This window comes from Phalacrocorax aristotelis, chromosome 4 (genome assembly GCF_949628215.1).
Source record: "Phalacrocorax aristotelis chromosome 4, bGulAri2.1, whole genome shotgun sequence".
NCBI classification, from domain to species: Eukaryota; Metazoa; Chordata; class Aves; order Suliformes; family Phalacrocoracidae; genus Phalacrocorax; species Phalacrocorax aristotelis.
In genome coordinates, this window is record NC_134279.1 from 27,725,371 (window position 1) to 27,753,253 (window position 27,883).

At 49.3% G+C, this 27,883-nt stretch overlaps 1 protein-coding gene across 1 annotated transcript; it reads left to right on the forward strand.

Moving 5' to 3' along the window:
- The first annotated feature begins 52 nt into the window (after positions 1-52).
- On the forward strand, positions 53-27,883 carry CXXC4 (CXXC finger protein 4). The gene is given in 7 exon segments (XM_075092406.1): positions 53-77; positions 1,436-1,487; positions 5,633-6,299; positions 6,301-6,492; positions 6,494-6,693; positions 6,695-6,718; positions 6,720-27,883. Coding segments are annotated over 7 exon segments (1,488 nt in total). The 3' UTR covers positions 7,048-27,883.

The following is a 27,883-nucleotide window of genomic DNA, read 5'->3' on the forward strand; positions in this document are numbered from 1 at the left end:
CTGCTGCATTCCCCAAGGGCTTGCTTCACCTCCTTTTTCTAATTCTAGTGCAATGCTTGAAGTACTGATGGATCAGGGTAGGTTTACAAGGGCCAGTTTGCAGATACACACTAAAGCCTGTCACAGAATGAACAAGAACCAAAAGTGAATTTCGGTTTGTTTCTTCTTTTTTTTTTTTTTTTCCCAACTAACTTTCAGACCAAGCTTAATATTTACAAAGGCAGGGCAGCTCCCATGTTCACAATGTTGCAACATACTGCTTTCACTGCATTCCTGCTAAAAAATGAAATAGGAATGGTTTCTGGATGAAAAACAGAGCCTGTGATTTTTAATTTTCCGTCCCTCCCATCAAAGCATGGATTATGGTGAAAAGGACAATCTGGAATTGCTTTCTTAAGACTCATCATGAAAAAGTTGTAGCTGGAAGGTTGGCTACCTCACCAATAAACACCTGCATATTTTCTACTCCTCCAGTCCTCCTCTGCTCCCAGGCTTAGGGCAGACTGCAGGATGAAACAGATCCGTATCTGAAAACAAAACAAAACAAAACTCAACTGAGCAAAAAGTTTCAGAGAAAGCCCGTCTGAACTGGATTCCACACTTCCTCCCCGACACCAGAAAAGAGTACAAGTTTTCCAGCCTGGAACAGAAAGGTTATATATAGCACTGCAATTTAATTCATGTGACAATTAAAAAATACATGAAACGGTCTTCCTTATGCATGAGAAAAGATTATCAGAGTTTTCCCCTTTTTCTCTTTTAGGTTATTAAAAATGTAACTCCTTCAAGAGTAATAAATTAACTCGGAAAGGATTGCTTAAGTGAGACCCGGGTTGTGATTAAAGGAAGTTTGGAGTTCAGGAGGAGTCTGTGTTTGAAAAACGTCCTCGGTGTTTGGAGTATCGCATATGGCTTTTGACAACTAATTTGGGAGAAAAGCAGTAGGAAATGAACCTCAACAGGAGAAAGCACTTGTTTTTCGTCACTTTGTGACATTACCGAAACGTCGTTTCCCCTCATTTGTATTTTTCCCCATAAGTTCATATTAAAATGTATAAAAAACAGAAAAGACACTGAAAAAGGCAGCAGAAGTGTTGTAAGGGATGGCACTAGCTAGCCGGGAGGTTACGCTTTATTATGTAAATACCTGTTTGGGGGTATTTTAAAATGCATATTGTGTGTTTAAAGGCAGATTATTAGTTTGATAAACTGTACCCTTTCCAAATAAAGCGTACCAATCCGTAACGCAAATAGCAGTGGTGTGTCTCCTCGGAGATCTGCGAGCTACCCTATCAACCATAACTGTCCCTCTTCGGTACCAGATGGTCTCACTTGTTGGAGTATTAACCGCGAGGCTGCTGGTCCTCGCCAAATCCTGCCGCCAAAATCCACCTCGTCTTACTGCTCCCACGGTTCCTGTGGCCCTTTCCCGCAGGTAATTCCCAAGCGTTGAGTGCCCCGAGCTTGCGTTCAGACTGGAGCGGAAGGTAATTAAACTTCAGCCTGCGAATAAAGCCTTCATTTACTTACAGATAAAGCCAATGAAAAGGTACAACTTCCCCTTCTTTTGCTGGGCCGTCTTGTCTAGGCTGCGCTCTTCCTAGAAAGGTTGGACTAGATGACCCCTGAGGTCCCTTCCAACCTGGGATTCTGGGATTCTGTAATTTTACAAGTTGCTAAAATGATTTCCCTGGGCAGAGTCATCCATTTTCTTACCGCCTGGTGCCTGCGCTGGCCACACCAGGCCGCAGGAGCATCTCTGTAAGTGCCAGCCCTCGCTCTGGAGGTACCAAGAGGAGCTGGATGAAGATGCATTATTTATTCAGTGAATATAGGCACTTTTTGTGTTTGCAAGAACTACAGGGAAGGCAGGTGGGTTTGGTGGTGGTTTTTGTTTTTTTACACTCAGTTGATGAAATTCTTTAAGGAACTGCTGTGCATTTGCGTGCAGTGTCGGCACGTCAGTGGCTTGTTGAGAGAACTGTTTTGAAGGTTGGCAGCTCAGGTGCGGGGTGCGTGTGGCCTGCACGGGCAGATGCCACCCACCTCCGGGGCTCTGGCACACACCGGCAAGCGGCAAGCGTTTGGAAAGCACTTCCAGTGATCCCCGAGACACTTGTGTAACATCCACGACTCACCCGGCTGCGTTTCGCCAAAATACGCCTGAAATCTGCAGCACCTCGCACGCCTGCCAAAAAAAAAATGGGGGCGGGGGGTGAGGGGTGTCACTAGGGGTACACAAACACGGTTGAAAATTAAATGTCGCGCGGCCGTGCGGTGACCGGGGTGCTGACCCCCAGCCCCCACCCGCCGGCCGGTGACCCCGCAAACTTCCCAGGCACAAACTTTCCCGGCGGGCAGTTCCCTGCCCGGGGGGGAGGGCGAAGCGGTGCGGTGCAGCGGGGTGCCCCCCCATCTCCGCCCCCTCCCCGCGATGCGGCGCCGCCCCGCCCCCGCCGGCAGCCCCGCACTGGGCGGCCGCCGGCCGCAGCGCCCCGCCGCGGGGACGGGGATGGCGGGGGGATGCGGGGGGGGGGGGGGGGCCGCGCTGCGCCCTGCCGCGGGGACGGGGATGGCGGGGGGATGGCGGGGGGATACGCGGCGTGCGGGGGGGCCCCCCGCGCTGCGCCCCGCCGTGGCCCGTGCGCGCCTCTCGGCGGCGGCGGAACCCGCATCCCCGCGCCCTCCCTCACCTCGGCGGCGATCGCCCCGCCGCCGCCGCCGCCTCCCGCCCGCCCGCCCCCGCCCTCCCCTCCCCCCCGCCACACACGCACACGCACACACAGACACACGGACACACAGACACACGCACGCACCGCCGGCGCTGTGTGCGAGGGCGGGCGCCGGGAGACGGGCGGCGAGCAGCGCCGGCGGAGGAGACCACCGCGCACCCCCACCCCCCCTCCCTCTGTGCCTGCTCCTTCCTCGCCCCCCGCCGCCTCCCCTGCTCCCCCCTCCTCCTCCTCCTCCTCCTTTCTCTGCAACGAGAGAGAGAGGGAGAGGGGGGAAAAAAGCCACTTACAGGTATTTGTTTAGTGGATCGGCGGCTCCGTTTATCCACCCCCCCAGCCCCCCCCCCCCCCCGCAGTTTGTTTACAAGTATCAAAGTTGTAATTGAGGAGCTGCCAAGGCACATCTGGATATTCTTCTTCTTCTTCTTTGTGTTAGGGACTGATGTGCAACTAATTAAAGGCAGACAGGCTGGTAGCGTCTGCACGCTCAAGCCCCCCCAAATAAAGAGCCTGGTAAGTGACTGGTTTGCTTTTTCCCCCCGCTCTCCTTTCCCCCCTTATCCGTCGTGGGTTGTTTGATTATTTTTTCTTTAGGGGGGATTTTTTTAAAATTTTGTGTTTTTCTCGTGGGTTTTTTTTTGTTTGTTCTTGCCCTCTGGGATCGTAAAAGTAGATTAATGCTAGACTTGGGCAATAAAAGGCGCCGCTATATTAATTTATTAATTAATCTGCACCCGCCCCTCCTCCTGAATGTTAAGTATGACCTTTGATCTCTCTGTCTTTGGCAAAGCAGACATGCAATATTGAACATGTATGGTCACATTTAGCTTCAGCGGGGACAGAATCGCGAAGCCCGGCTGGCAATTTCTATTTATTTATTTCATTCGTAGAAATGAGGGCGATAGTTAAGGCGGGGGGGGGGGGGTGGGGGGGCGGCGAAGAGAAATCAATAACTGCGTCTCGGGTACCCTTTTCATGCTCCGGAGATGCATCGATTAAACAATAATGACCCGGTTGGTGGGCACCATCATTTTCTCGCTCCTGATGGCAATAAACCCTGAGAGGGGGCTGCGGGGAGAGAGGAGGTAGCCAGCGAGGGAGGCTTTTGTGGAGAGAAGCTACTTTAATGCCGGGGGGGGAGGGAGGGGGGAATAGGGCAAGAAAATGCGTATGTTCCTGGACTTCTGGCATAAACGGCTGAACGCTAGCGTTTTATTCCTTACCAGATGCGTGGCTTTCCCACACATGGCTGGCAAAACTAGTTTTATCGAGTAGTTGTTACCGAGGACATGCGGCTAGGTTTTCCTTTCTGGAAACGGGAGAGGGTTGGGGGGTTTTTTTTGTTTTGTTTTTGTGTGTGGGGTTTTTTTTTTCTTCGCTATATGCAAATCCTTCGCATCCCTCTACAAGCCGACGCTTAGCCTAGAGCTTCCCGGGGCAGCCTTTGTATCGCCACCAGACCTCTGAAAGGCGGCGAGAGTCTGGGTTTTTCCCTGACGTGGAAACACAGAGGTGGCTCCTGCGGGCTCGGGGTCTCTTTTTGCGATGGAAGGACGCCCGCCAGTCCCGATTGCAGCCCGGGGTGAGGTTTCTCCTGTAGATTTACGCTCCCTTCATCTGGATTTGTTTCTTTTTAGTGCACGACGTCGGGAGAAGACGAAGTTTTTGCACTCGGTAGGTTGGGCTGCAAACGGTTCATTAATCTAATTACGATCGTAATTACCGTAATTGATAACCATTTTGAACTAAACATACCGGAGTCTGGAAACTAGCCGTAGCCCCCACGAGTGCCTCCGAAGTGAACGTTTCTGATCGATAGCCCTACGGCAGAAAAGATGCTGGAAATATCTAAACTATTCAGGTAGAGCATCTGGAAAACAAAGAGGCAGTGTTCGTAAACTGAGGGCTTTTTAAGTTATGTTTACGTTTTGCTTTAGTTCGCGCAGGCTGCCATCGTCTACCTTCCTCATTGCCATAAACTAAAATAACCCCCTTCACCTCCCGGGGGGGGAGTGGGGTGGGTATAAACCGAGCGCCGTGCCCGTACCCTCCTCCTAAACTTTGCTAACCCTGAGGCAGAAAGCCATCTTTCCCCGCCGAGGGCTAGCTCAGAAGGTACAGCGACGTGTCGTGTCCCCGTCCCCCCCGTGTCCCCCCCTCCCCGAGTGTTCCCGGGTTTTCTCTCCCTCCCGCGAAGCCCCCCTGCCCCGCAGCGGGGCTGTCCCCGTGTCGCTGTCTGTGTGTGTGTCCGTGTGTCCCCAGCCATCCCTGCGCAGCCCCCGGCGGCGGTGGCGGGGAATCCTCCCGAGAGGCTGGGATAAATACTCCCCTCTTTAGTACAGCTGCAGGCGCCGGGATCACAAGCTGTGAAATTGCCTGCCTTAAGTATTTTTTTTTTTTTTTCCCCCTAGCTCCGTCCTCCCCCGCGGCCCGCAGGCAGCCCCCCCCCCCCCCCCAGCCCTCCGGGGGGGCCGGTGCCGCCGCGACCAGCGCCCGGCGGAGCCAGCTGTGCCGGCAGGCAGCTAATGACCGCCGGGCGCAGAAGGACACCGTGGCAGCTGGCGGCTCCCTCCCCCCGCCTCCCTCTCTCTCTCTTTTTTTTTTTTAAATCTTTATATTTATCCCCCCCCTTTTTTTCCCCCGCCTTTTTCATTTTCCCCGGCGGAGATGGTAGGTGGGCAGCTCCCGCTCCCCGCGTGTGTGTGTGTGTGTGTGTGTGTGTGTGTGTGTGCGCGTCCCGCCGGCTTGTCCCGGGACCGGGCTCGCTTCACCCGGGCCCGCCCCCTCAAGCCCTCCGCCCGGCGTGTCCCCCCCCGTCGTGCGTGTGTGTGTGTGTGTGTGTCCGTGTGTCCCGCCGCGCGCGCGCGCACCCCCCTCGGAAATGACTTTCTGTGTTTCAGCTGCGGCAGCTCCCGTGAGGATGCAGGAGGAGCGGCTGCCCAGCCAGGCACCACCGACCGCGGGAATGCGCCCGGAGGAGGAGGAGGAGGAGGAGGATTTAAGCGACCCCCACCCCCCACCCCGTCCCCGTCCCTCTCCCCCCGACCCCCACCCCCCCGGCCCGTGCCCCCCGCCCCCCCGGCCACCATGAACACCAACGTGTGCGTGGAGAGCGGCCCCAACCCCGAGGCGCCGGGGCTGCCCAAGGACAGCCACCTGCCCGAGGGGGCCCTCAACAGCCTTGTGGATTACAACTCGGAGATGGAGAGGTACCGCTCCTTCGCCACCTTCTACAAGACCAACGGCGGCGCCTTCCCGCAGGCGGCCAAGATCGCCCGCATCACCACCCCCATCTTCCCCAGCGCCGCCGCCGCCGCCGCCGCCCGCATCGGCATGTCCCCCTGGAACTGCGACACCGCCACCGCCGCCGCCGCCACCGCCATGCTCTGGGGCAGCGGCGGCGGCGGCGGCGGCGCGGCGGCGGGCGGCGCGAGGAAGCCCTCCTCCGCCTCCGCCGCCGCCGCCGCCTCCGCCTCCGCGGCCGCCGCCGCCGCCTCCTCGCTGCACGCCGGCAGGGGCGGCATGCACCACCGGAGCGACTCGCAGCGGCTGGGCAAGCCCGGCTGCCCCGCCGGCCGAGCAGCCCGCCCTGCCCATGGCGAACGGCAACTTCCTCTCCACCCTCTCCCCCGAGCACTGCCGGCCGCTGGCCGGCGAGTGCATGAACAAGCTCAAGTGCGGCGCCGCCGAAGCCGAGATCATGAACCTCCCCGAGCGCGTCGGCACCTTCTCGGCCATCCCGGCGCTCGGCGGCCTCTCCCCTGCCCCCCGGGGTCATCGTCATGACGGCCCTGCACTCCCCCGCCGCGGCCTCGGCCGCCGTCACAGACAGCGCCTTCCAGATCGCCAACCTGGCGGACTGCCCGCAGAGCCACGCCTCGGCCTCGCCCGCCTCCGCCCTGGGCGCCGCCGCCGGCGCGGGGGGCGGCGGAGCCGGCGGCGGAGGAGGCGGCGGCGGCGGCGGGCGGCGGCGGCGGAGGGGGGGGCCGGCGGCGGCGGGGCCGGGGCCGGGGCGGGCAACCCCGCCAAGAAGAAGCGGAAACGCTGCGGGGTGTGCGTGCCCTGCAAGCGGCTCATCAACTGTGGAGTCTGCAGCAGTTGCAGGAACCGCAAAACGGGACACCAGATCTGCAAATTTAGGAAATGTGAAGAGCTTAAGAAAAAACCGGGCACTTCGCTAGAGGTCAGAGGAGATGATTTCTTTTTCCCCAGCCTCCCGCCGTCCCTCCTCAACCCCCTGCCCCCCCCCCTCCAGTGCTTCTTGTCTAGCTTCAAGATGCAGCATCCCTTTTCCGAGGCCTCCTTCAGGCTCTGAGGGTGCCCCCCGCCGCGGGCGCGGCACCCCCCCACCCGCGGCGCCGCCCCGCAGGGAAGAGAAACGCCGCCCCCCCGCCCCCTCCCCGCCCCGCCGAGCTCGGTGCTGGCCGCGGCCGCCGGTCCCGCCGAGGAGGGACGGACGGACGGACGGACGGACGAGAGCCGCCCCCGGCCGCCGGCCCCGCCGAGGAGGGACGGAGGGAGAGCCGCCCCCGCGGGCGCCCCCCGCCGCGGGCCGCAGCGCCCGGCCCCCTCCGCCGGCCCGTGGGCGTTACGAGACGCTGCTCGCCTGGTTTACCTGCCGTGCTCTTTCTATAAGACTGCTGGCTGTCTCTGGTTTCTTTATTTTTCGTGTTTTTTTTTTTTTTTTTTTTTTTTTTTTTTTTTTAACGGCGATCGTGGCGATTCGGGGCGGTTTGTGGGGACGGGGAGGTGGGAAAGGGAAAGTTTTAGCCCAACGCCTGGCTCCCGCCGTCGGAAGTTCAGGGGAAAGTAATGGTGAGTTCATCTCCAGGGTGACTGGTAGCGGTTTGTCCAAGACAGACGACTGGCCCTGGGGCCTGGTAGTCGGTGAAACGTGCCCAAGTAATCTCTTTCGCAATACCTTGTACGAAATAACCCGCTCACGGTGTATAAAATGCAATGGAAAAATAGCACAGGTATGACGGAACTGACTTCCGACAGCACGGCGCACACGGTTGTTTTTACGACGTGCCCTCGGAACTGACAATGTATTGCATTTCCCAAAGCTGTAACGACAGGTTTTCAGGTTTGCTAGATGTACGAGAGACAGGCAGATCCCACGTCGCAGACATTTCGGTTAACGTATCGGGGGCAACAGACAGTGGGAGCCCAAAAAACACAACGGGGAGGAGAACGGCGATCGGTTGGTGTCATTAGGCAGAGGAACCAAGGGAGAGGAAAGACTAGCACTCATACTTAATCCCTTGTCATTATTAAAATTATAGCGTTGCTGGTTAGACGCACGTATCGGATGCGTCTGAAGGTGTCGAGGATGATGGATTTAGTACAGAGGAGCAGTGTGTGTATGCTGGGTGACATCAAGATTTGTAGTCACAGAAATTAGCAACTAAGTGAGAAATTACAACTTCCCTCTGCCTGCGCGCGCACGTGCGTGCGGCGGGGTTTACCCCCTAACTCATTGCTTGTAGGAGTTCCCTCCAGGAAGAGGTGGGGTGAGGGATTCCAGGGAAAAAGCAACAACCAAAAGCCCATTAATTTGATCTGCATTAAATAAATGGGGACAGTGGCCTTAGTATTGGGACTGCCGTGGGACAAAAGCAACATCTGGGGATTTAACTGACATTTGGCTGATGCCATTAACTGTTTTCTAACCGGCCTCATCAATTGATTCCTCCTTGCAAGAGTGAACTGTCCTTCCTGAAAGTTTGATTTGTAGCTCTGCGTCCTCTTCGCTGTTTTTTTGGTGAACATACGGTGACACAGCATCACGAACGCAGAAACCAGGATAGACTTCCCAGGTGCTAGAAACTAGATTGGGTTTTCAGCTCTCGTTTTTCTCAATGATACACCTTTGTTGGTTTCGTAGCACGTTTGCAAAGAAGATACTTAATGCCTCGGTCTGTTAATGACGGATGATAAAGCTGAGTACAGCCAAAAAGAGGGACTTCTCTCAACCAGAGACATGGAGAATCCACCCCCACACTGGGGGTGCCTCTGAGCGCCAACGTTCCCTCCCTCATTAGGCTTGCAAACCAGGGCGCTGCCGGGATTTAATGTTTGTGGTAAATGATAGGTTCTGATGGCTTATCGATTTGTGCAGAAAGTGAGCTATCTCTGGAAGAAACGAATTTGTGCGTTATCAGATGTTCCTATGGGTTTGTGTGCATCTCTGAGCACATTTCCAGAACTTCCTCGCTCTTGACAAGAGGTGTTTGACAGCCTTAAAAACCGCTCAGGCGTGTTACGAGAATGCCGCCCGTTAAAATGGTTTAACCACTGTGACTAGTAAAAACCATGGTTTTATTAGCCACTTGTGTGCTCTCATAACCACCTGCCCTCACTTCTTTTCTTCATCCTCTCTCTCCCCTGCTCTCTCCCTCCTGTTTGTGCTCCGTCAGATACGTAAACACAAAAGCTCCTCTGCTGCCGTACCGTGACTCGAAGGAAGCGGGCTTCTCTTTCCAGCTTGGAGATGCCAGAAAGGCATCGCTCCTCTGTGGGTCGTGGCCCGTTGCGAAGTTTTGTCACGGGATGTGGCTAATTCGGTTTGTCAGTAGGAGAGGAAAAGCGCCCAAACTGAGTAACTTTCTTGGATCTTCTTTCTTTTCTTTTTCTTTTTTTTTTTTAATTTAAGTTAACTAATAAAGAGTGACAGCAGGGCTGCCTGAAGCACACGTGCAGCAGCAGTGCTCTGGCTGTAAGGCCGCCAGCTGGAAGGGTGTCAGAGAGTGACAGGGCCTACAGGAGGGCACCACAGCAGCGGGAGGCTGCGGGTGGGCGAGGGCAGCCTCCCCGCGGAGCGAGCTCCTGGGGCTCCTTTGGCCTGCGCTCTTGGGGAAGCAGCGGCTCTGCGTGGGCGATCCCCCACCACCTCCCTAGGCATGGTCCCAAGGAAACGCGGCGAGGATGGAGGGGCTCATGTTCCACTACATGCTTGTAAGATTTGTGGATTGTGCTCGACAGTGGCTGCAAGTGGTGGAGATGATTCAAGGCAGGGGGCGGAACTGTGTTTAAAAACGAAATAAACGAAAAATGAGAATAATAACAATAAACAGTAAACTGGCTGATCCCACGGAAACCATTTCTCTCTTTTTCCTTTAAATCTCTTCTTCTACTGGTGCAATGAAGGCGTAGGATATAACTCTCAAGGTTAGTACATGGAATTGAAGACAGATTCACATGAATGCTTTCCAGTCCCTGACCCTTGCATTTTTAATGGAATGCTTCCCTCCCAGCATTTTTTTTTTTTCACACACTTGAATTATTTTTTCCTATTTTTCTTGTACTATTTTCACCTTAAAAGTGTCCCAATGCTCTAGTATTTTTCATAGAATGTTATTATTACTAGCAAATTTTATGTACGGTAATAATAAATCTATAAAAATAAGATTGACGTCACGTTGCACGCTGCCTACTTGTGTATGTATATTCTGTGTTCATTCAGATTTACAGTCAGTTTAAAGAGACATAATCTTTATTTACCCGTGGAGACTACTTATTTTCCTCTGATTGGTATATGCGTCTGTAACTTCTGCTGCAGGTTATGAAGATTAGGAACCTGACATTGCTTTACACCCCCCTCTCTTTGAAGTAAGCCATCCCGACTCAGCAGATGAATCTTAGCTGCCCGGCTCCTCATTTGCCTCAGCGTGGAGGCAGAGCCCGGCCGAGGGGCTGACGGGCTGACTCACGTTGGCAGGGACTGAAGGGATCGCCCCCAAGGTGGAATTTCTGCTGTTCGGGCATGCTGTCATCATAGCCGCTGCCGCTCGCTTTATTTGTAACGGCTGCGCTAATTGGTATGTGCGCTATTAAAGTAAACGTTTGCGTACCGACCTGAAACGGTAAATACCAGCATCCAAATCCGCGGCACCTCACTGAGTCGCATTTCAGGCCAGCGGGAGTTTGAGATGGCCTTCGCTGGGGATAGGATTGTGGTGATTGATTTCAACAGGCACCGGTGTCTGATCCTGAAAATCTTAACACCATATGGCATTGCCACGGGGGAGAGAGGCTGCGCTGGCAACCTCCGAACTTGCACTTCGTGTTGTGGTCGCTCGTGTGAGCGCTGTTAAGGGAAGACTGCTGAGCTCTGCGGATAGGGGTCAATTAGTAGGGGCCTCAGAGGAAGCAATTTCCCTGCCGTCTATCTAGCTTTAAATTACATGCATAAGTTGAGCGGCGGCACGAAGGAATTGAGTAGCGTGAGGGGGAACTGAAAAGCTTGATAAGGAGGAGGCAGCTGACACAATCCAAGTGGCTAACCGGCAGGTGGAAAGAAAGACCCCCTCGTAGTCTGCGTTGCTGTTCTTCGCCGCGATGTTCCTGTATGGCAGTGTTTCTCACCTCCCTGCTGCTGCCTCGTGGCCCTCTGTCTGGTCGAGGCTCCCCATGTGTTAAACAACCGTGCAAGCAGGCAAAAAAGCCGTCCCTGTCCCTGGGAGCTTACAGCTGGAGCAAGAACCGCAGTCTGTCCTGAGCGCAATTCACATTGGCTGGTCAGCCCCGAATGCTGGTTTTTCCTCTCTCTTCCTCGTGTGTGCCCGCTGTGTTGCGCCAGGGTGCTCTTTGTTTTTCCGTGCCAGGCCAGAGCCTGCAGGGAGGGCGCCTGGCGCTGGAACCGGCTGCTGGCACCGTGCGAGAGCCATCGCCGGGTGACTGCGGCGCGCTCCTTCCAACACAGCGCACGATCCTGCGGTGACGCTGCTGGCGGGGAGCGGGGGTGGCAAGATTTGACCTTTGTTGAGTGTTCTGCGATGTTTTTTGCCACTTTCATCCAGATTTTACGTGTCTGGGATAAACACGTGCTCGGCGATGAGTTTTCCTTTTGACCTCTGGAGGTTCTTGGGGACAATACAAGGCCTCCTACTGCCACCTCTGGCAGAGACCAGAGCAGTCTTTGCTCACCGGCACCCGATCTCTGCCGCTCGGAAATCTTGTTGAAGCGCTATTTGACCTTCTGCCTTAGGATCACATCTTGCAAGGCAGGAATGCATTGTGGTTGGTGGGAGATGTGGGATTGAAGAAGACGTTGAGAGCCCACCGGAGTCGAGCTGTTGGTCTTACATTTCTGGTAAATTGCTGAGTGCAAGGGATAGCCTCTGAAATGGAGTCAGATGTCCTCTGTTTTACTGTTTCGCATGTTGTTTCCCTTCGCTCGCGCGATACTTAAAAAGCAGAGAAAATGCCCAAACCCCATGATATTAGCATTCAATTTAGAATATGCATTATATAAACTGCTCTTTGATATAGTGTAGTTTGTTAAAGGTGGGGAGAAAAGGAAGTTTCTCCTGCCTAAGGGAATCTCTTAGTTGTGGGATTTGGTACTGAACTGAACAGAATTTCAAGGAATTCAGCAAAATTGTAGGTCAGTCAAGGGCATAACAGCCTTTCATACAAACACTGCTTTCGACTTGCATTGGAAGTTGCGTGCTTTAAATTGCTGAACTATGATTGTTTGCCAGTGAAATTGTCCGTGTGGTAAGAAAGGTTAACTGGTTGTGGTGGTTCCGCATTTTGATTGCACTGAATAGTTCTTTGCACATTTTTTGAAGTACTACTATAGGTTATACAGTTGGGGCATCAGGATTCTGCGCCGCACTTTGAATTTCAGTGTTGTGACTGATGGGTTGGTCTATTTTTTCAAGCGGACATAACGAAATCTCTGTGTATTGTTTAGGCTGGACAAGTTGCGTGTGTCGTGAGAAAGATGATGAATGAAGCTTTTTTTTTTTCCCCCCAGAGCAGTAATTAGCATAGTAAGTACTTTTTTTTCCCCCCCCCTGCAAACTGTCTAAGTCACTTTGGAGTACGTATTTCAGTTAGAGGTGCATAGGACTGTCATGACTTGGACTCCTTTGCCAGCTACAGCACTTTTGGAAAATCTTACCAATTCTGTTTTTGTACAAAATGTTGTGGGCTATACACATCATGCCTTATTCATACATGGAGACTGGTTTAAGCTGGTAGATGTGTGAATATCATGTTATATACTGCTAATTTGAGGTGGGTAACAGTAAGAAACAGTCTCAATTTTTGCCTGCCTTTTCATGTGTGTTCATATTATTGGGTTTTGGGGCCACTTTCCGTGTAATTCTGCCTGCTAGGTGGACATCTAACACCTTTACTGAAGCCAGGGAAGACCTTGCTCCCTTGGAGAATGAATTAGGATGTCAGAAAGCGGTCCCTTTTGAAGAGGAACATCTTGGCACTGCGTTTTTGGTTTTAAAAGAAATGCATTCTAGAGAGTTAAACAAAAGGTAGATATTAACTTCTGTACACTGTGTCATGCTTTTGATGCATAGCAATGACTGAGAACAGGTCCTTTCCAAACAGCCTAAAAATTTGCATCTGCAAAAAGAAAACTAGTGGTCTTCTGACACCTAACATGCATGTATTTTAAGGGTTAGCCTTGGTGAAATCTTTCTAAGCAGGCAAACCTAGAATGTACTCCTTAAAGTCTCATCAAATACAGCATAATCCTTTCGATCGCTGGTTGCAGTGGGAAGCGGCTGCTGATTGCGTAGGGAAAGGCTTTAAGATAAGCGTTGCGGATGTACCCGACTGAGTTAGGAGCAATAAGTAACTCATGTTGCCGTCAGAAAGTCCCTGGGCCTTGGCCTCGGTTGCTAACGATTCCTGAGTCACCGACTATGTGCTTAAAAATTGCCAGCAGATACCGTGTCTTCTGAGGAGTACCACCATCCGAAGAAAGTGTTTCTCTGCTTCTGTAGTGTCTGTATTTTTTGATAGCTCATCTACTTTGAATGATCATACAGAACCACAATGTCTTGAAGCATGCGGTTTCGTTTGACACTTTTTTGCTATTTGGGAGCCCAGCCTGCTGTGTATGTCTTCTCTCTTCTTTTGGGTACCTTTATTGTTTTCCCCAGTTGTATCTTGTTCAGTCACATGCGAACACCTGTCCTGAAATTGAATTACTCGGCAGTGTAATCTAAAGTCATCCCCCGTTTCAGCATCCTGTGCTTTCTGTTGTGCGTTGAGTTATGTTGCACCATACTTTAGATGCGACAGCCATTTAATAATGTTGAAGCCTTAGCTCTGCAGGGGCTAAAAAGATCCCAGCAGGCTTGTTACCTTCTCTTCTCAGACATTACGGGAAATATTTTCTCCTCCCTGGAACGCCTAGACATCCTCTTAATTAACACTACAAAACTCCATAGCCAGGTATGTGTGAAGCCTGTTGAAATTTTTTGCAGTTTGCCAGAGTTTCTCCGTTCCTTCCTATTTAACCAGACACTCCAGTGGCAAGTGAGATACGAGAACATAAAAGGAATAAAGGCAGCCGGGTCATGCTGGATACTGCGTCCTTGGCAGGCAGCAAACTCATCAGATGCCTTTCCCTGGCTCACCATAGGTTTTTTTCCTTTCCCCTGCTCTACTCAGTATTTTCCTTTATTTTGGTCTCTGAAGTGTTGGACGTTTTAAAACTTTGCACCTCTCCTGTCCAAGGACAGTATTCCTTCAGTTCCAGACTGCTGTGGTCATGGTCTCTGTTGCACTTCTATATAGGATCTCCATTACCTAGTATCAGAATTTATTTGACAAGGAATTATTTGTACAGAGATGAGAGAGATTATTCAGTGGTTTAGGAAGTGGAGAAGCAGTATTAAATTTGCGGTGGATGGAGGAACTTAAAAAACACTGGAAAATGATGGGAAATCCTAGGGAGTTCAGGATGGGTATCACTTGAGATGAGGACAGAGGAGGAGGAAAGAAGAGCTGCAGAGTGCTCAAACAGAGAAGGACACAAAAGTGTTTGAGGGTTGGTTATAACGCTCAAAGCCTCTGTGAGGGGGTGCCTGCTCCTCCGCAGGGGTGACTCGGTTACTATGGGGCAGACTCACTGAGCACTGGAGGTGATCTGCTGATGGGAAGGGCACAACGGTAGTGCTGAAGATGACCGTGAGCTCTCCTCTGGTGAGAAGAGTGTGGAATACATCTGCTGCTATGAGCAGGAGGTATGCCATTAGTAATTCAGGTGCGGCAGCTGAAGAGCTCACCAGTAACTGACTTCCCAGCACTTCTATGGGGAAAGGCCAGGAGTTCATACAGCAAGAAGGGGCCTTGATGAGGGTAGGAAGGGCTTTCCACGTGCCTTGTTGATAGGCTAATCCAGTTTCTTTAATTAATTTTTTAAACTGACTAGAGTTTATGGAGAGTATTTGGGTATCCGGGTGAGCATGTGGTATGGGAGGAGTCGCATGATCCGAACAAGTTGTTCAAGAGCTAAGGAAATGATAAAGGCCTGCATACAGACAAGCTGACAAATGTGAAGGAGGGAGGGGATGCTTGCAAATGAAAGGCTGAAAATGATGATTTGTTGCATGGGGACTGCTTGGGCTTAGAGGTTTCTTTGGTGGTGCGTACTGCGTGTCCTAGGGAAGCTGGAGCATGCTGACAGCACGTCAGTCTGCACTACGTTAACACAAAGAATTCGCTCCATTGCCACGAAAGAAATACCCCAAAACAACAGTGATTCAGTAACATTCTTCCTTCTGCACATCCTAACTGCTGGGTGGGGATGCAGCGGTGGTGCAGCAGCCTTGGCAGTGAGAGGCTTGGAAGAGAGCTGAAGAGCTCTAGCCATCTGCGTTGAAGGTACAAGGAGGGCGGAGCGTGATTATCGTGGTGCAGTTGAAGAGGTCAGAAATGGAAAAGGAGAGGCAAGGAGTATATGTTGTTAAATATGTGATCTCCAGAGTGAGTTTTATCTGCCAAACAAAGGCCGCTGGTTTTAGAGTGAGGAAAAGAGCAGAAAATACATTTGGAAAGGCCGTGGGTTTGAATAGCTAGCCACCAGGGAGTGGGTGGGAGAGGACTCGATGACACAAGCTTAGTAATGATGTAAAACCTATTCCCTCTAAATCATCAGTTCGGCTGAGCTCTGGGAGGTGGTGATCACAGTTGGCTGGTTGCTTGGTAGCTGATGTAAAATAAATTGGAGGTCAAAGTCCACCAGAGGTGACAGTGTCATGAAAATAATCACTGAGATGGATCTTAATTGTCATCCTTGAAAATTTCAGAAGACATACCCGGGAATGAATGGGGTTCAGAGCCATTTACAATCTTTTAATGTTTTCCCCTCCAGTCAGGAATTGCAGTGACCTGCTGTGTGAGAGTTTGCATTGCTGCTCCTCTCCCTGCATCTAATCGGACAATACAAGCTGCTCACTGGCTGTGAGAGAGCCAAGCTGGCACCTGTAATGAGTCTTAGGCGTTGGCTGAAAGTACTCCCTCACCCCACACAACTGGCTGGCTACTGCATTTGAGTGAATTTTTATTTTTTTTTTTTGCAAGTTTTGCAGAAAAAGAAACAAGCAAGCAGAGGCCAAGCATTTAATGGATATATTTTTCACTGGCTCTTTTATCAACAGCGTATGAAAAATCCCAAAGGACAGAAGCAGTTAGCTAACCAATGAGGCATCATAGCCGATTTTAGTTTCCATGCAGGAGAAAAAGATGCTGAAGCCCCAGCAGCTCTAGGGGAAAGAGATTTAAATTTAGGTTTGGTACTGAGAAACGTGCCTCCCCTCTGCTCGGAGACCACTCTGTAAGATTACTGTACCCCAGAGCAGCAGTTTGGAGGATGATAGAGATGTCAGCCTGTGAGTGCAAAGACTTGTACCACTGGATGATGAACCAGCAGGGATTTCATTAATGGAATGAATGTTAACAAGAATAATTCTGTTTTGTGAGCTTGTGTGTGTGTGAAGGATAAATGATAGGGGCTGATGGATGGTCTTCACAGAGGTTTGATTCGCGAGAAGGTGAATAGCAGTGTGTGTGTGTGGAGGGGGAGGTGTATGCACACGGTACATCCATTGCAGAAGGCAGGCACACTTTGTAGTTGATAATGTCTGACACAGGAGAGTCAGCAGAAGTAACCAGGCGGGTCCTAGGCGAAAGCAGAAGCTGAGCAGCGGTGTGGGTATTTCATTTTTAGTGTCTTTTGCATTGTAGGGTCTTGGGTTTTATGTTGCATGGTGGTAACAAACCTGCATCCAAGAATTTCTCTATAAAACTCTTCTCAGTAACAGAGGTTTCCGCTTTATGCTAATAAAACGTTTGGCTATTTGACACTGATTCTCACAGTCAGTATGGGAGCACTGAGTGACAGCTTTTCCGACCTGCTTAGCATCAGTCTTGGCTCTGAAGTAAGACTGTGTTAGAGCTTGTACGAGCCTTTCCCCGTCCCTGAAAAAGCAGGAGACAGGCCAGTCCTCCTGGCCAAGAGGCCGGGCAGGCAGAACCAACAGAAACAATCCCTCATCCTGCCTGAGGCGTTCAGATGCTGCTGGAATGCAAATAAGAAATAAAAAAAAAAAAACCAAAATAGTCACATAAATTGAATAAGCACTCTAGCGGGCTTAGCAGCTCCATCCTCAGGTACAGGGATAGCTGAAAAACCAAAGGAACTGCATGAACGGCTTGAGAGGTATGTAGATATAGGGTGAGAAATGTGAATCCCTTTGGCAGAGAGATATGAGAGACCCCTAACCTCTGATGTCTTGCGTGCTGCCTTTGCCAGAAAGCCGTTAGGAGCCCCCGAGGCCGGAGCGCGGCCAGCTGGAACACGGCTGCAGGGTAGCAGACGGCAGGAGGAGTTCCCGACCCCGGCTTGCCCAGCGCTGCCAGCCCCGTGTGTGGGGTGCCAGGCACGGGGAAGCCGGCGGCCAAGCCGGCTGCTCCCCTGGGGAGCGAGCGGGACGGCAGAGGTGGAGACTTGGCTCCGTCCGTGAGCTTGCTGGCCAAAAGAGCTGCACTGGCACAAGGGAGGGAGTGTGCTGGAAGACGACCGCAGCCAATTACTCCCAGCCCGGGAGGGAAGGGGGAGAGGAGATGTGTTCCTTTCCAGGGCTCTGCCTGCATCCTGGAGTGATGATTGTGCCTGCCAGCCTCGGTGCAAGCCATGCTTAGCAGCTCAAGCAGCCCCCTCAGGGATTTCAAGGCCAATGGTAGAGGATGTGAGCCGCTCTGCGGAAAGCTACCGTGGCTGCTCTTAGCTGTAGGTGCCCACCGGCATGGAGAGGGGCTCCGTCGCTAACATTTCCTGGGACTGAGCTGTTTTTCTTTGACAGCATTAGTCTGGATTCCTTATGATTCCTGATCTATGTTTGCCATCTGTTTTCCCCAATGGTGTTATGCATCTTTTCAGATCAAAAAAAGTGAAATTGTTTACCCATTCCCCAAATTTAATCTCGTATATAAAGTGAAGAAAATAATATATATAAATTAAACTATGGTGTGTACTGAACGTAAATGAGGGACGTGTTTGCTTGTTCTTTCTCCTGTGGAGAAAAACATTACTCCTCAGTCTAATCCTATTGATTTGGTTGGGGAGCTACCACCTGCTGTTGATGCTGACTCCAAGTGGCAGGATCTGGCCCTACAGTGGCAAGTCTCTAGCTCTCCCATGACCATGGGCACACGCCCGTTGTTCCCCAGCCAGCCCCACTGAAACCTCCTGAGGTCACCTCCGAGTGAGCTATCTGAGAGGAGCTGGGTTTTCAAAACACAACCCTGACTTAGGAGTACGTTTTTTAAATTTCTATTTGCAATGCCTGGTGGTGGAGGCTTACTTTTCACTTCATGGAGCTGGTGGCAGAGACAGTCAAATGAGTTTCCTAATCTGGTATGTTCTAAATCTGGTTTGTCTCAAATACGGCCTGAGAGATATGCAGCGCAAGTGGAAAAATAACTGCCAGCACACAGATGCGTGTCCTCTCGGAGCAAATAAAGCTGGCTTTTAAAATAAATGTTAAATCTCATCCTTGGTATGAAGGGAGACAGGCTCGTAGCTCAGGTATGGGGAGTGATGTTTTAAGGTGGGCTGCGGAAGCAAACTCACCACCAAGCTTCTGACCCCGGTGTATGTGTCCCTTTTTATCTGCTAAGCCCAAGAATAAGCTCGTTACTAGAGGACATCTGCTGCGGCCTGGTAACACATACAGCGCGCGAGAGCGCAGCGTTGGTGGGCAGCCAGGGATCGTGGCAGCTGTGGGGAGCAGCAGCCTCGTGGACTGTTTCACACCCCGTCCAGAGCCGGGGATTCCCTCCTGCAGGCCTGCGGCTAGGTGGGAAGAGGCCAGGAGGGAGAGGCATGGGCTGTTCCCGCGCAGAGCTCTCCGTGCCAGCCGGCGTGCACGCGTGCAGGAGCAGCGCCTCGTGCCCCCGCAGCCGCAGACAGGCCCCTCAGTGTCCGTGGGACTCTCGGCATACCTTCAGGGCAAGGAGCAGAGGGGCTGGGAGAAACGTGCTGTGTGCTGGGCTCTGCCTTTTCCTCCCTTCCCTGTTTCCAGGAGATGCATTTCACACACTGGTTTCTTGCCCCTCAGCCTCCTCGCCTGAAGAAAAACATTCAAGGAGACTCTGTGTGAGCTGAATCTGAGCGTCGGGAGGTTTTCCCCAAAGTCATTGCTGTAGGTAATGTATATTTATGAGCAGAACAAAGTGGGCCATAGATACTTTCAAAGGCCGCTTTCCTCTCAGGGTGGCTCAGTATTTAGGCGAGTAAGGAGCGGAGGTGCTGTCCAGACCGCATTCACGGGAGGCAGAGCAGGCTGGCATCCTTCACCCACCAGCTGGTGGGCTGCCTCTGCCGCCGGGGAGGACGCCTGCCTGCGGGTCAGGAGATGGTGTTGCTCTGCTGAGTGCTGGCACGTCTCAGCGAGACGCACAGCCCCGTTCCAGCCATGAGGCTGTGTCCGTACCGCCATGCGTGCTCTGCAGCCGGGCGCTTGGCTGAGGAAGGGTCTTTCCAGAGAGGGAAATTGGGGATGGAAAGTGAGTTTTGGAGCACGTGGATTTGCACCAGATTCTGCACTGTTTATGTGTGAGCAACACTGTGTTTATACTTGACGTCATTTCCAGCGTGATCAAACTGACACCTAAATTAGCTTGCGGTGCTGGAAAGGTGCAGTGTGGGGGAAAGGCCAGTTTGCTTTCTCCCTGGCAGTTGTGTGAGTTTTGTGGGACTGATTAGGTGTGTAGCCCACAATTGCACAGGTGTAAGAAGAGCACAGAGTCACTGCTTTATGGGCAGTGGTGGTCAGCGTTTGCTGTGCTGGGATGTTGATCGATCCAAATTGCGTTTTGTGCAGGGGCTATGACTTGCCAGCTGAAGTTTCTGACCATGGTGGAGCACCAGATTTCTCTGTCTCTGATCATATATCTATATATGTACGTATAGGTGTATATTGAAATACACATACACACATATATATGTATATAAATGCGTGGATCAAATTTCATGCTGTACATCCACTGGCCTAAGTGCTAAACTGCTCCTCTTGTGGAAGACATTTCAAGAAGGGGTGAGAAGCTCATGTGGGGTTCTGCGCAGACCTTGGTAAGGTCGTTTTTGCCTGTGTGGCCTGCAGCAGTCCCACTGCTTTGGGAAATCCACTGACATCATTTGCCTTGCCGTGTGAATCTGAGGTTCATTAAGGACAAAGATCCTTCACCACTGTCTGTTTCTATGGTTGTGTAGGTCTTTGTAAAGACTGTCAGGTAGCCCAGGTCTTGTTGACTGTACCTCAGCTGTGATACACTTCCCAAAGGGCCTCTGTTGAGCTGGATCGTTTCAGCCAGGACTCTTCAAGAAGAATGAAGAGTGCCAAATCTGGCCAATAATTTGCTGTAGACAATGTGTGAGTTTGCTTCAATGAGAGTGGGACTTTTGCTCATGGATCAAACGTCAAAGGATTCTTACATAATGCAAACATCTTTTAACATCGGTAAGGCATTAGCTCATAATCATGTAGTGCTCTGATATATTTTATTACTCTATTTTATTTCTGAATGTGGTTCACCTCAACCCAAGTGATTCCCTAGCCTTGCAGAAAATAATACTACAGATGACTTACAGTGAGTCTTGGTTATGCAGCTGTGAATTTGGGCTGCACACCAAGCAACAGCATCCTGAGCAGGAGCGGCTGACTTTCCTGATTCCTGATCTCCCTACCCAATCTTTCAGGTGGCTGCAAGACACGAGAGGCATCTCTGGCCGGTTTCATAGGTGTGAGCTCGCTAAAGGATGGGGCTGGGCTGGACAAGCCGAGCCCACCGTTTGGCACCCCGTGCCCTGCTCCATCAGTCAGTCGGTCACGCCAGGGGGCTGTGGGAGGCATCATTCTTTAATGAATGCTTTTGCTGTGAAACTACAGACCTCAGCTGTTGAAACGGAGTCTCTGGTGAGGAATTTACAGCACCTGCCAGTGTGCTGTTTTCACGTGTTGGCAGCGTGTGTGTGCACACACGTGTAGCAAGGGTCTGCTTTTACGTTTCTCCATGGGGCAGCCAGGACAGATACGTAGGTATCATTTTTCCATAATTGGTGTGATTTTCACTCTTCCGTTGGTTTCGATTGCCTTTTTTACCTCCTCCTCCAAAAATGTAGCACGCTTGGTTCCCTGAGTGAAGCTGATTTTTCAAGGCAACAATTAACATTTCAAATTTCAAATGTTTCAGCTACCTCTTCAGCAGTAAGAGCTGGCGAGAAGGGAACAGAATAGAGAGTTTGAAAGCGTGGAGGTCATTTCATCCTGGGTTTGTGCGGGGATAAATTCTCTCGAGCGCCACACTTTATGGCATTACCTGCTCAGAGAAGGTGGGGCTTTGGGTTTCTGAGCATCCTCCTGGGAGTGAGCTTGCCATTTGTCAGCATTTGCACCGGCATGAGCGGTGAAGGCTTTCACAGCAAAACCATGCCGATCAGCTCTGGTTCTGCTCCTCGCCCCCCCTTCCCAGGCTTCCAGGGGGATCTGTCTTTCCTGTCACTCAGGATAACGATTCCCCGCCAGCAGCACAGAGATCCAGAAACGTGCTGTAATCTTGCCGAGAGTTTGATTCCCCATCTGGGACTCCTGGATTTATACAGCCAGGCAGTAAGACGGTCATTGCACTTAAGCTTGTACGTTGGTGTGCTGAAGCACTAAATGGGCTGGAGGGTCTCTTTTTGTCTGGAAGTAACTTTGATTCTTGGAGTGGTAACATCTATGGTTTTCATCACATAAATTGGTTTGGGCTTAACTCGATCCACCTATACAATTTTAAAAGCTTTCTTTTTTGTTTAAGTGTGGATTAATAATTCATTCCCAAATTGGGGGTTAGCGCAATGGATATTTAATTGTAAATGTATGTCTTTAATTAGAGCTTGATACACGGATGCAAAATTCCTTATCTTGTAGTTTTTCAAAAACACACATATTAAACCACAGCTTTGCCCTTCAAAAATATTATTCTATGTATTTAAAGGTCTGAATGACCTTTTAATCAGACATTGCACCTTTACTTCCAGCTGATACGACAACGTCTGACAGTAACTCAACCTGATGCTGCAAAGAAATAAATAAAGGCCGTCTCAGTCACTATGTCTTTAAATCTCTCTGTCTAGCTGTGGTTTTGTATTTAGGCAGATGGACCCACAGCGGAGTATTACGTTTCGTTTTCAGGTGAAGACAATCTATTGAGTTTAATACATTTGCATGTTTGTCTGTTCTTTTGAGGTCAGGTTAGTCACATGATTTTTTCCTGTCGTTCTGAACTCCAGCCTCTTCTGCAGTCAACCTCTTTATAAATTATAAATCTGTATACCTCGCTCTCAGCAGCCATCTTACAGCCCACACAGACGGGTGCGGATGGTCTAGCAATTGCATTAGCTCTCCTCGGCGTACCTTGGGAGGAGGGCTGCTGTGCTTTGTCACTACTTGTGCTTATGCTAAACACACGTAACAGGGCAGAACAGGGACTGGTAAAGATGGATATGAACAATTCCTACTTTTGGACAGCAGACACAAAGAAAACTCATGCTGGTCAGGGCGATTGTATTCAACAAACCAGCTCGTTGTCTTTGGAAGTTAATTTTTGCATGATTTATTAAAGCTTAACATTCGTGGAGGGGGAGCAGGTACTGAATTGACCACAGGTCAGAATTCTGGTGACACAGCAGAATTACTTTCAGCTCTAGTATTTTCATGGGCAGGAGCGATAAACGCAACAATAAGAGCTCTCCTTTCATACAGCTTTTACAAAAAGAGGAGCCGTGTACTGCTTGAGCCTGAGTATCACAAAATGGGCTAATAATTCAACAAAAAATATTTGCCATGCTAATGAGCAGTTTCCTGGAATCCAGAAAGAAATATTCGGACATAATGTACAATGCGCACTGTATGCTGTAGGGTCCATGTTTTATTGTATTTTTATGGAAAAACTAGGAAAACATTTAAAAGATCCTCTGTGAAACAAAAATGAAAGAATTCCTTCAAAAACAGAGATGGTTTTTGTATATGGCACCAGCAAAATCATTGAGAACTCTTTCATTGCAAGTATTGATTTGCAAATTTCCAGAGATTTGCTTTCAGGGGAATTTCACTGGATGTGATGCTACTATTTGTGGGCAGTTCTTAATGAAACAAGTGGTTGTGAGCTGGGACTGAGTGATGCAAAGTCGTCTCAGGGCTTGCTCTCGCCTCCCTGGGCAGTGCATCATCCTCAGTTCTGGAGGAGAGACATGTGGGTCTTGATGCATGGGTTCAAGGGCACTTTAATCATCTTTTGGCTTTGAAGGAAATTGAGGGCAAGAAGTACCTCACAGAAATGACACAGCCCTCTCAGGCTCAGTGCCTCAGTCTCTCATGTACGTTGTACTTTAAAGCCGTGAAGGGAAATTTGCCTGTACGCAAACGTGTGTGGAGGCACCTGAATGCAAGTGGATACAATTTTGGGGGGAACAACAGGCGGGGGAAGGAGGGAGGGTAGCAACTCTGCAAATAGGCTATTTCTTTGTAAGCCAAGGTCCAGCACGTGCGCAAAAGAAAGTACATGGGCAGCCTGGGCAGTCCCCCCCACGTCAGTAGGATGTTCCCCTCCCTGAAATGAAGTCAAGGATGTACTTAAGTGCTTTCTGCACTCGCAACCTAATTGTGGAACGAGGGGACAGGCCTGAGGTTTGAAAATGCCGACCTCTGCTCCAAAGCCGCCTGTAGACACAGCACACATTCTGAATGACAGATCAGTGCCTTTGTTATTGCCCTATCAAAAGAAGTGTTCTTGCCAAAGTGTGTGTCTAACCTGCAAAGCCACCCAGCCATAACTGCCTATCCAATATGCCAAGACACAGGCAGAAACCATTGTACAGCTGTGTGGTTGTTCTGAAAGCACTGTCTGTTTTCCAGGAGATTTTTTTCTAGCAATGTTTACATTTCCACAACTACCTTGTTTAACTAAGGAGAAGACAGCATGCTCGGTGTGTTACATACTGGGCGCGATGTATCGCGTATGATCCTAAAATGGTGTGTGTTTGGAGGAAGGATGTTTCTATTAATTGTCAAGCATGTGAGGCATCGTGTTGTTCCTAGATAACTGAAAGTATGCCTAAAATGTAAAGGAAAAGAACAACTAGAAGAACTCGAGTATGCCAATGCCGCAAAAGAAAGCTTAACTTGTTTTCTTGCTTTTTTTTTAGAGAACACCTGTTCCCAGCGCTGAAGCATTCCGATGGTTCTTTTAAGCAGTAGTGTATCTTATTTTCAAGGCAGTCCGAAGTGAATGGCAAGCTAAAGTCTTGTTTTAAGAAACTGCTTAGTCCACCATTGAAGAATATACTCAGATACTATTTTCATTTATGTATAGGGGTTTCCTCAAAAGCAAAAGACAAAAATCTGGGAGCCTGGGGAATTGGCCAGCTTCTTCACATTCAGTACACTGATTCTTTCTTTGATGTAACTTAGCTATACTAGTGAAGTTGTTGTCTATTTTTAAAGTGGCTGTAAAAAAAAAAAAAAAAAGTTTGGGTAAACCCCTGCTATAAAGTCATGTATCTTTGAAAAGTAACATATCTATACTTCATTTTCAAATATATGTGTTTCAGTACTGTAAACTGTACAGATAGCCGCTTGTATTTTGTGTGTTTAGACACAAGGAGACAATCATGTCTGAGCATCTATGGAGATTAATGGTTTGTACACAACGGTGTGGTTCTGCGAGTTAAATCTGGAGCAATAAATTCTAGCTTTAACTATTATTTTGCTAGTTGTTTAGCAGCAGCAGCAACAGCAGCACTGTTTTACCATGCATCCTTCCATAGAGACTTGATGCCAAGTTTTCCAAGATAAAAAGATTGTGACGCATCTAGCAATTACCTTCCGTCGTGGTGGTGTAAGAGGGGAAGATATAACATTTAAAATTAATCTTTCAAGCACTATATTAGAGTAGTAGTTTGTGCACTTGCATAGCTTCCAAAGGAGCTTTACAGAGGGGTGTGTCTCCAAAAATGCTGTCTGGTGTCTGACTCGCTTTTCACTGTGCTCTGAGGTGAAGTGCCCCGCATAGGCGGATGTGCAAAACCAGTTGTCTATATAAAGGTTGTTCTAGGATGCAAAACGAAGTGAGTACAAGACCTTAGAAAAAATGATGACTCAGCCTAATTACCCTTCACCTATGAGTTCTTATGTAAAATTTTCAGTCAATGGAGTAAGTTTTTTATAAAGTGGAATGCAATATTTTTGGTCCAAGTGGAGCTCTTCACAGTTAAGTGAGTTTTGACAGTTGGACTGGTTTGGGTCTCACTTGCTCTTGTGTTCATGTAAGAGCCTGGATATTTTTGCGGTATAAAAAGGAACTTTTTTAAAAAAATGTTTTAAAAAAACCCGCTTTTCCCCACATGTTTCTTGGTCCACTGATCTCGGCTTTGCTGAACAGCTGGTCCCTTAGGCCCCCAGAAGAATGCTTCGCCGTTCTTCTTCCTGCTCTAGCTGCACGGAGGAAATGTCTACTCCTTGAAAGGCAGTGCACGGAGGAATATAACTCACATGTCGTAAAAAATATGGAGGATACTGAACTTAGGGATACTTTTTATCAGTTGATCATCACTTTTTATTGCTTGGCTTCGTCATACCACTCATGAGTGAAAAGGCCCTCCCATCAAAGTAAGCGAATGCTGTTGTGCCATGTATTTGATAGATTTATCATTTTATACAAGATCGGACTACCACTAGTTTCACAGACAAGGTGCTGAGCATGGAAATAACCGGTTAATGATGCACAGCACGTTGAAATCTCCTGTTGCTTCAACACTTTCTCTACTTTTTCCTAAGTACTTCAGCCTTTGGCCCCTGGTCACACTCACTTGGTGAAGTACAGGGGATGCTTGGGAGTGCCACAGTGTGGGACCTGTGCAGGCGGGGGAGACGCCGGCTTTGGCAGGGGAGCTCGCTCGCAGGACCGGCGGGTGTTGGGTATGGCCCAGAAAGCTAAGACCGAGGGTTGGAGGAGGAGAAACCTCCTGAAGTCACGTGTGTGTGTCGGCAGGGCCGGGCAGAGCGTCGGTGACCCGGGGTAACTGGAAGAGCGTGGGTGGGCTGGGCTTAGACCTGCGTCCTCAACTTAGGGTTGATGCACATGTATACGTCTTTGCGTGGTATGATGTCACATACATGGCTTCAGAAATGGAATATCACATTTGAAATGCTTCTATCATGGTGCCTCTCTTACAGTTTGTAAGCGGTCCTCAGTTGAATACCCATTCAATACCCATCCGATGAGCTTTATGTCTATTTGTATGGCAGCCGTGTATGGATTTTTTTTTGTGTTGGAGCCTTTTTGGTTAGGGTCTCTGTTACTGACCAATATGAGCTTTGTAAGGTCTTCTCTACCAAAAGGCTGACTGATTTACAAACTGAAGCCTTATTTGCACATCTGGCTGGTAAGCTTGCCTTGCTTTTTGGAAAATCGTGATTGTTCTTACAGAAGCAGAGACAAAATTAACTTCAGGCTACATTAGGTGTACAAAGATATTCATAGCAATGTACTTACTGTCTAATACCCTAATGTTGCATGTCTTGATGTGGTTTCTTTTTTTGTTTTGTCATTTTGTTTTAAAGAACTGATGGATCTGTATATTGTAATTGTGGTTTTTTACATGTCAATTCAAAATTGTTAAACAAACAAGCAAATCTGTTAATTACTGAAAATGAACAAGAGTTGATTTTTCTTTGATTTACCCATATGGTTTTCATTTCGGATGTTGCTCCTTTAAACCATCAGATTTTTAGATTTTGCTGAAACAGTACTTATACCATGTAGTGCGCATAGAGCATTTTAATTAGTGATGTTTGAAGAAGGAAATCCCTTTTCTGGCCTGTCTCTCTCCGCCCCAGCCCTACACCCCCATTTATACACATATTTGTCAGTCGGATTACTGTGAAGTTCTAATTACCAAATCTGTGCTTTTCACAAGGTCCAAACACAGTTTCCAGTATGAGAATTTGTATTCCTCTATGTCTGCCTTTCTCATGACGCAAAAGAAAAAAAAAAGCAGGACATACTTTTGCTGTCTTCTAGGTGTGAGCGCTAAGCCTGATGGAAGCATTTTTGGCATACCCCAGATAAACTTATGAAAAATGGTAAAGCTGAAAGGGAGGCGCACGTACGCATTCTGTCAATTAATACAGACCCTCCCTATGAGGTGAAATACTCCCTTTTGTACAGAACCCCTGGTATGTAAGTCCTACAGTTAATGTTAAGGAATATAAAGTCTTTAAATGGGCTATATCTGTAATCAAATAATGAAGAAAGAAAGTAGTTAAATGAACATACCATTCAGGGTCGAATGCATTCAGCAAAAAGCAGTAGTGGGTCTTTGATCATGGTTAGATGCATAGTGATATCAAACAGTGGGTTCTCATGTAACAGCTAAATGTTTCAGATTTTGTTTTTATTAAATTTGGCAGTTTCACGCTGAGCTCTACTGTATTCTTAGTGAATAAAAGACAGCTCCTATGTTAGAAAGTACTCCATTTTCACAATTGCAGGGAACTAGGAGGGGTTTTTCAGAAACACGGGCCACAGAAATGTACTCCTTTCACAGTGTTCTCCTATTTCTGAACTGTGCAGTTATCTATTAAATTTTCTAATAGATATTTGTGTAAGGTGTATGTATGCTTGTGCAATTATGGAAAAAAAACAGTTTTGGAAAACAGTGTATTTATGAAAAAAATAATCACTTATGGGGCATGTACAAAACTGTATAAAAACATTCAATTTGCCCAGTAAAGTTGTTTTTGTGATATTTCTGTGTTGTTGAATAAAGGACTTTAGTATTCAATATA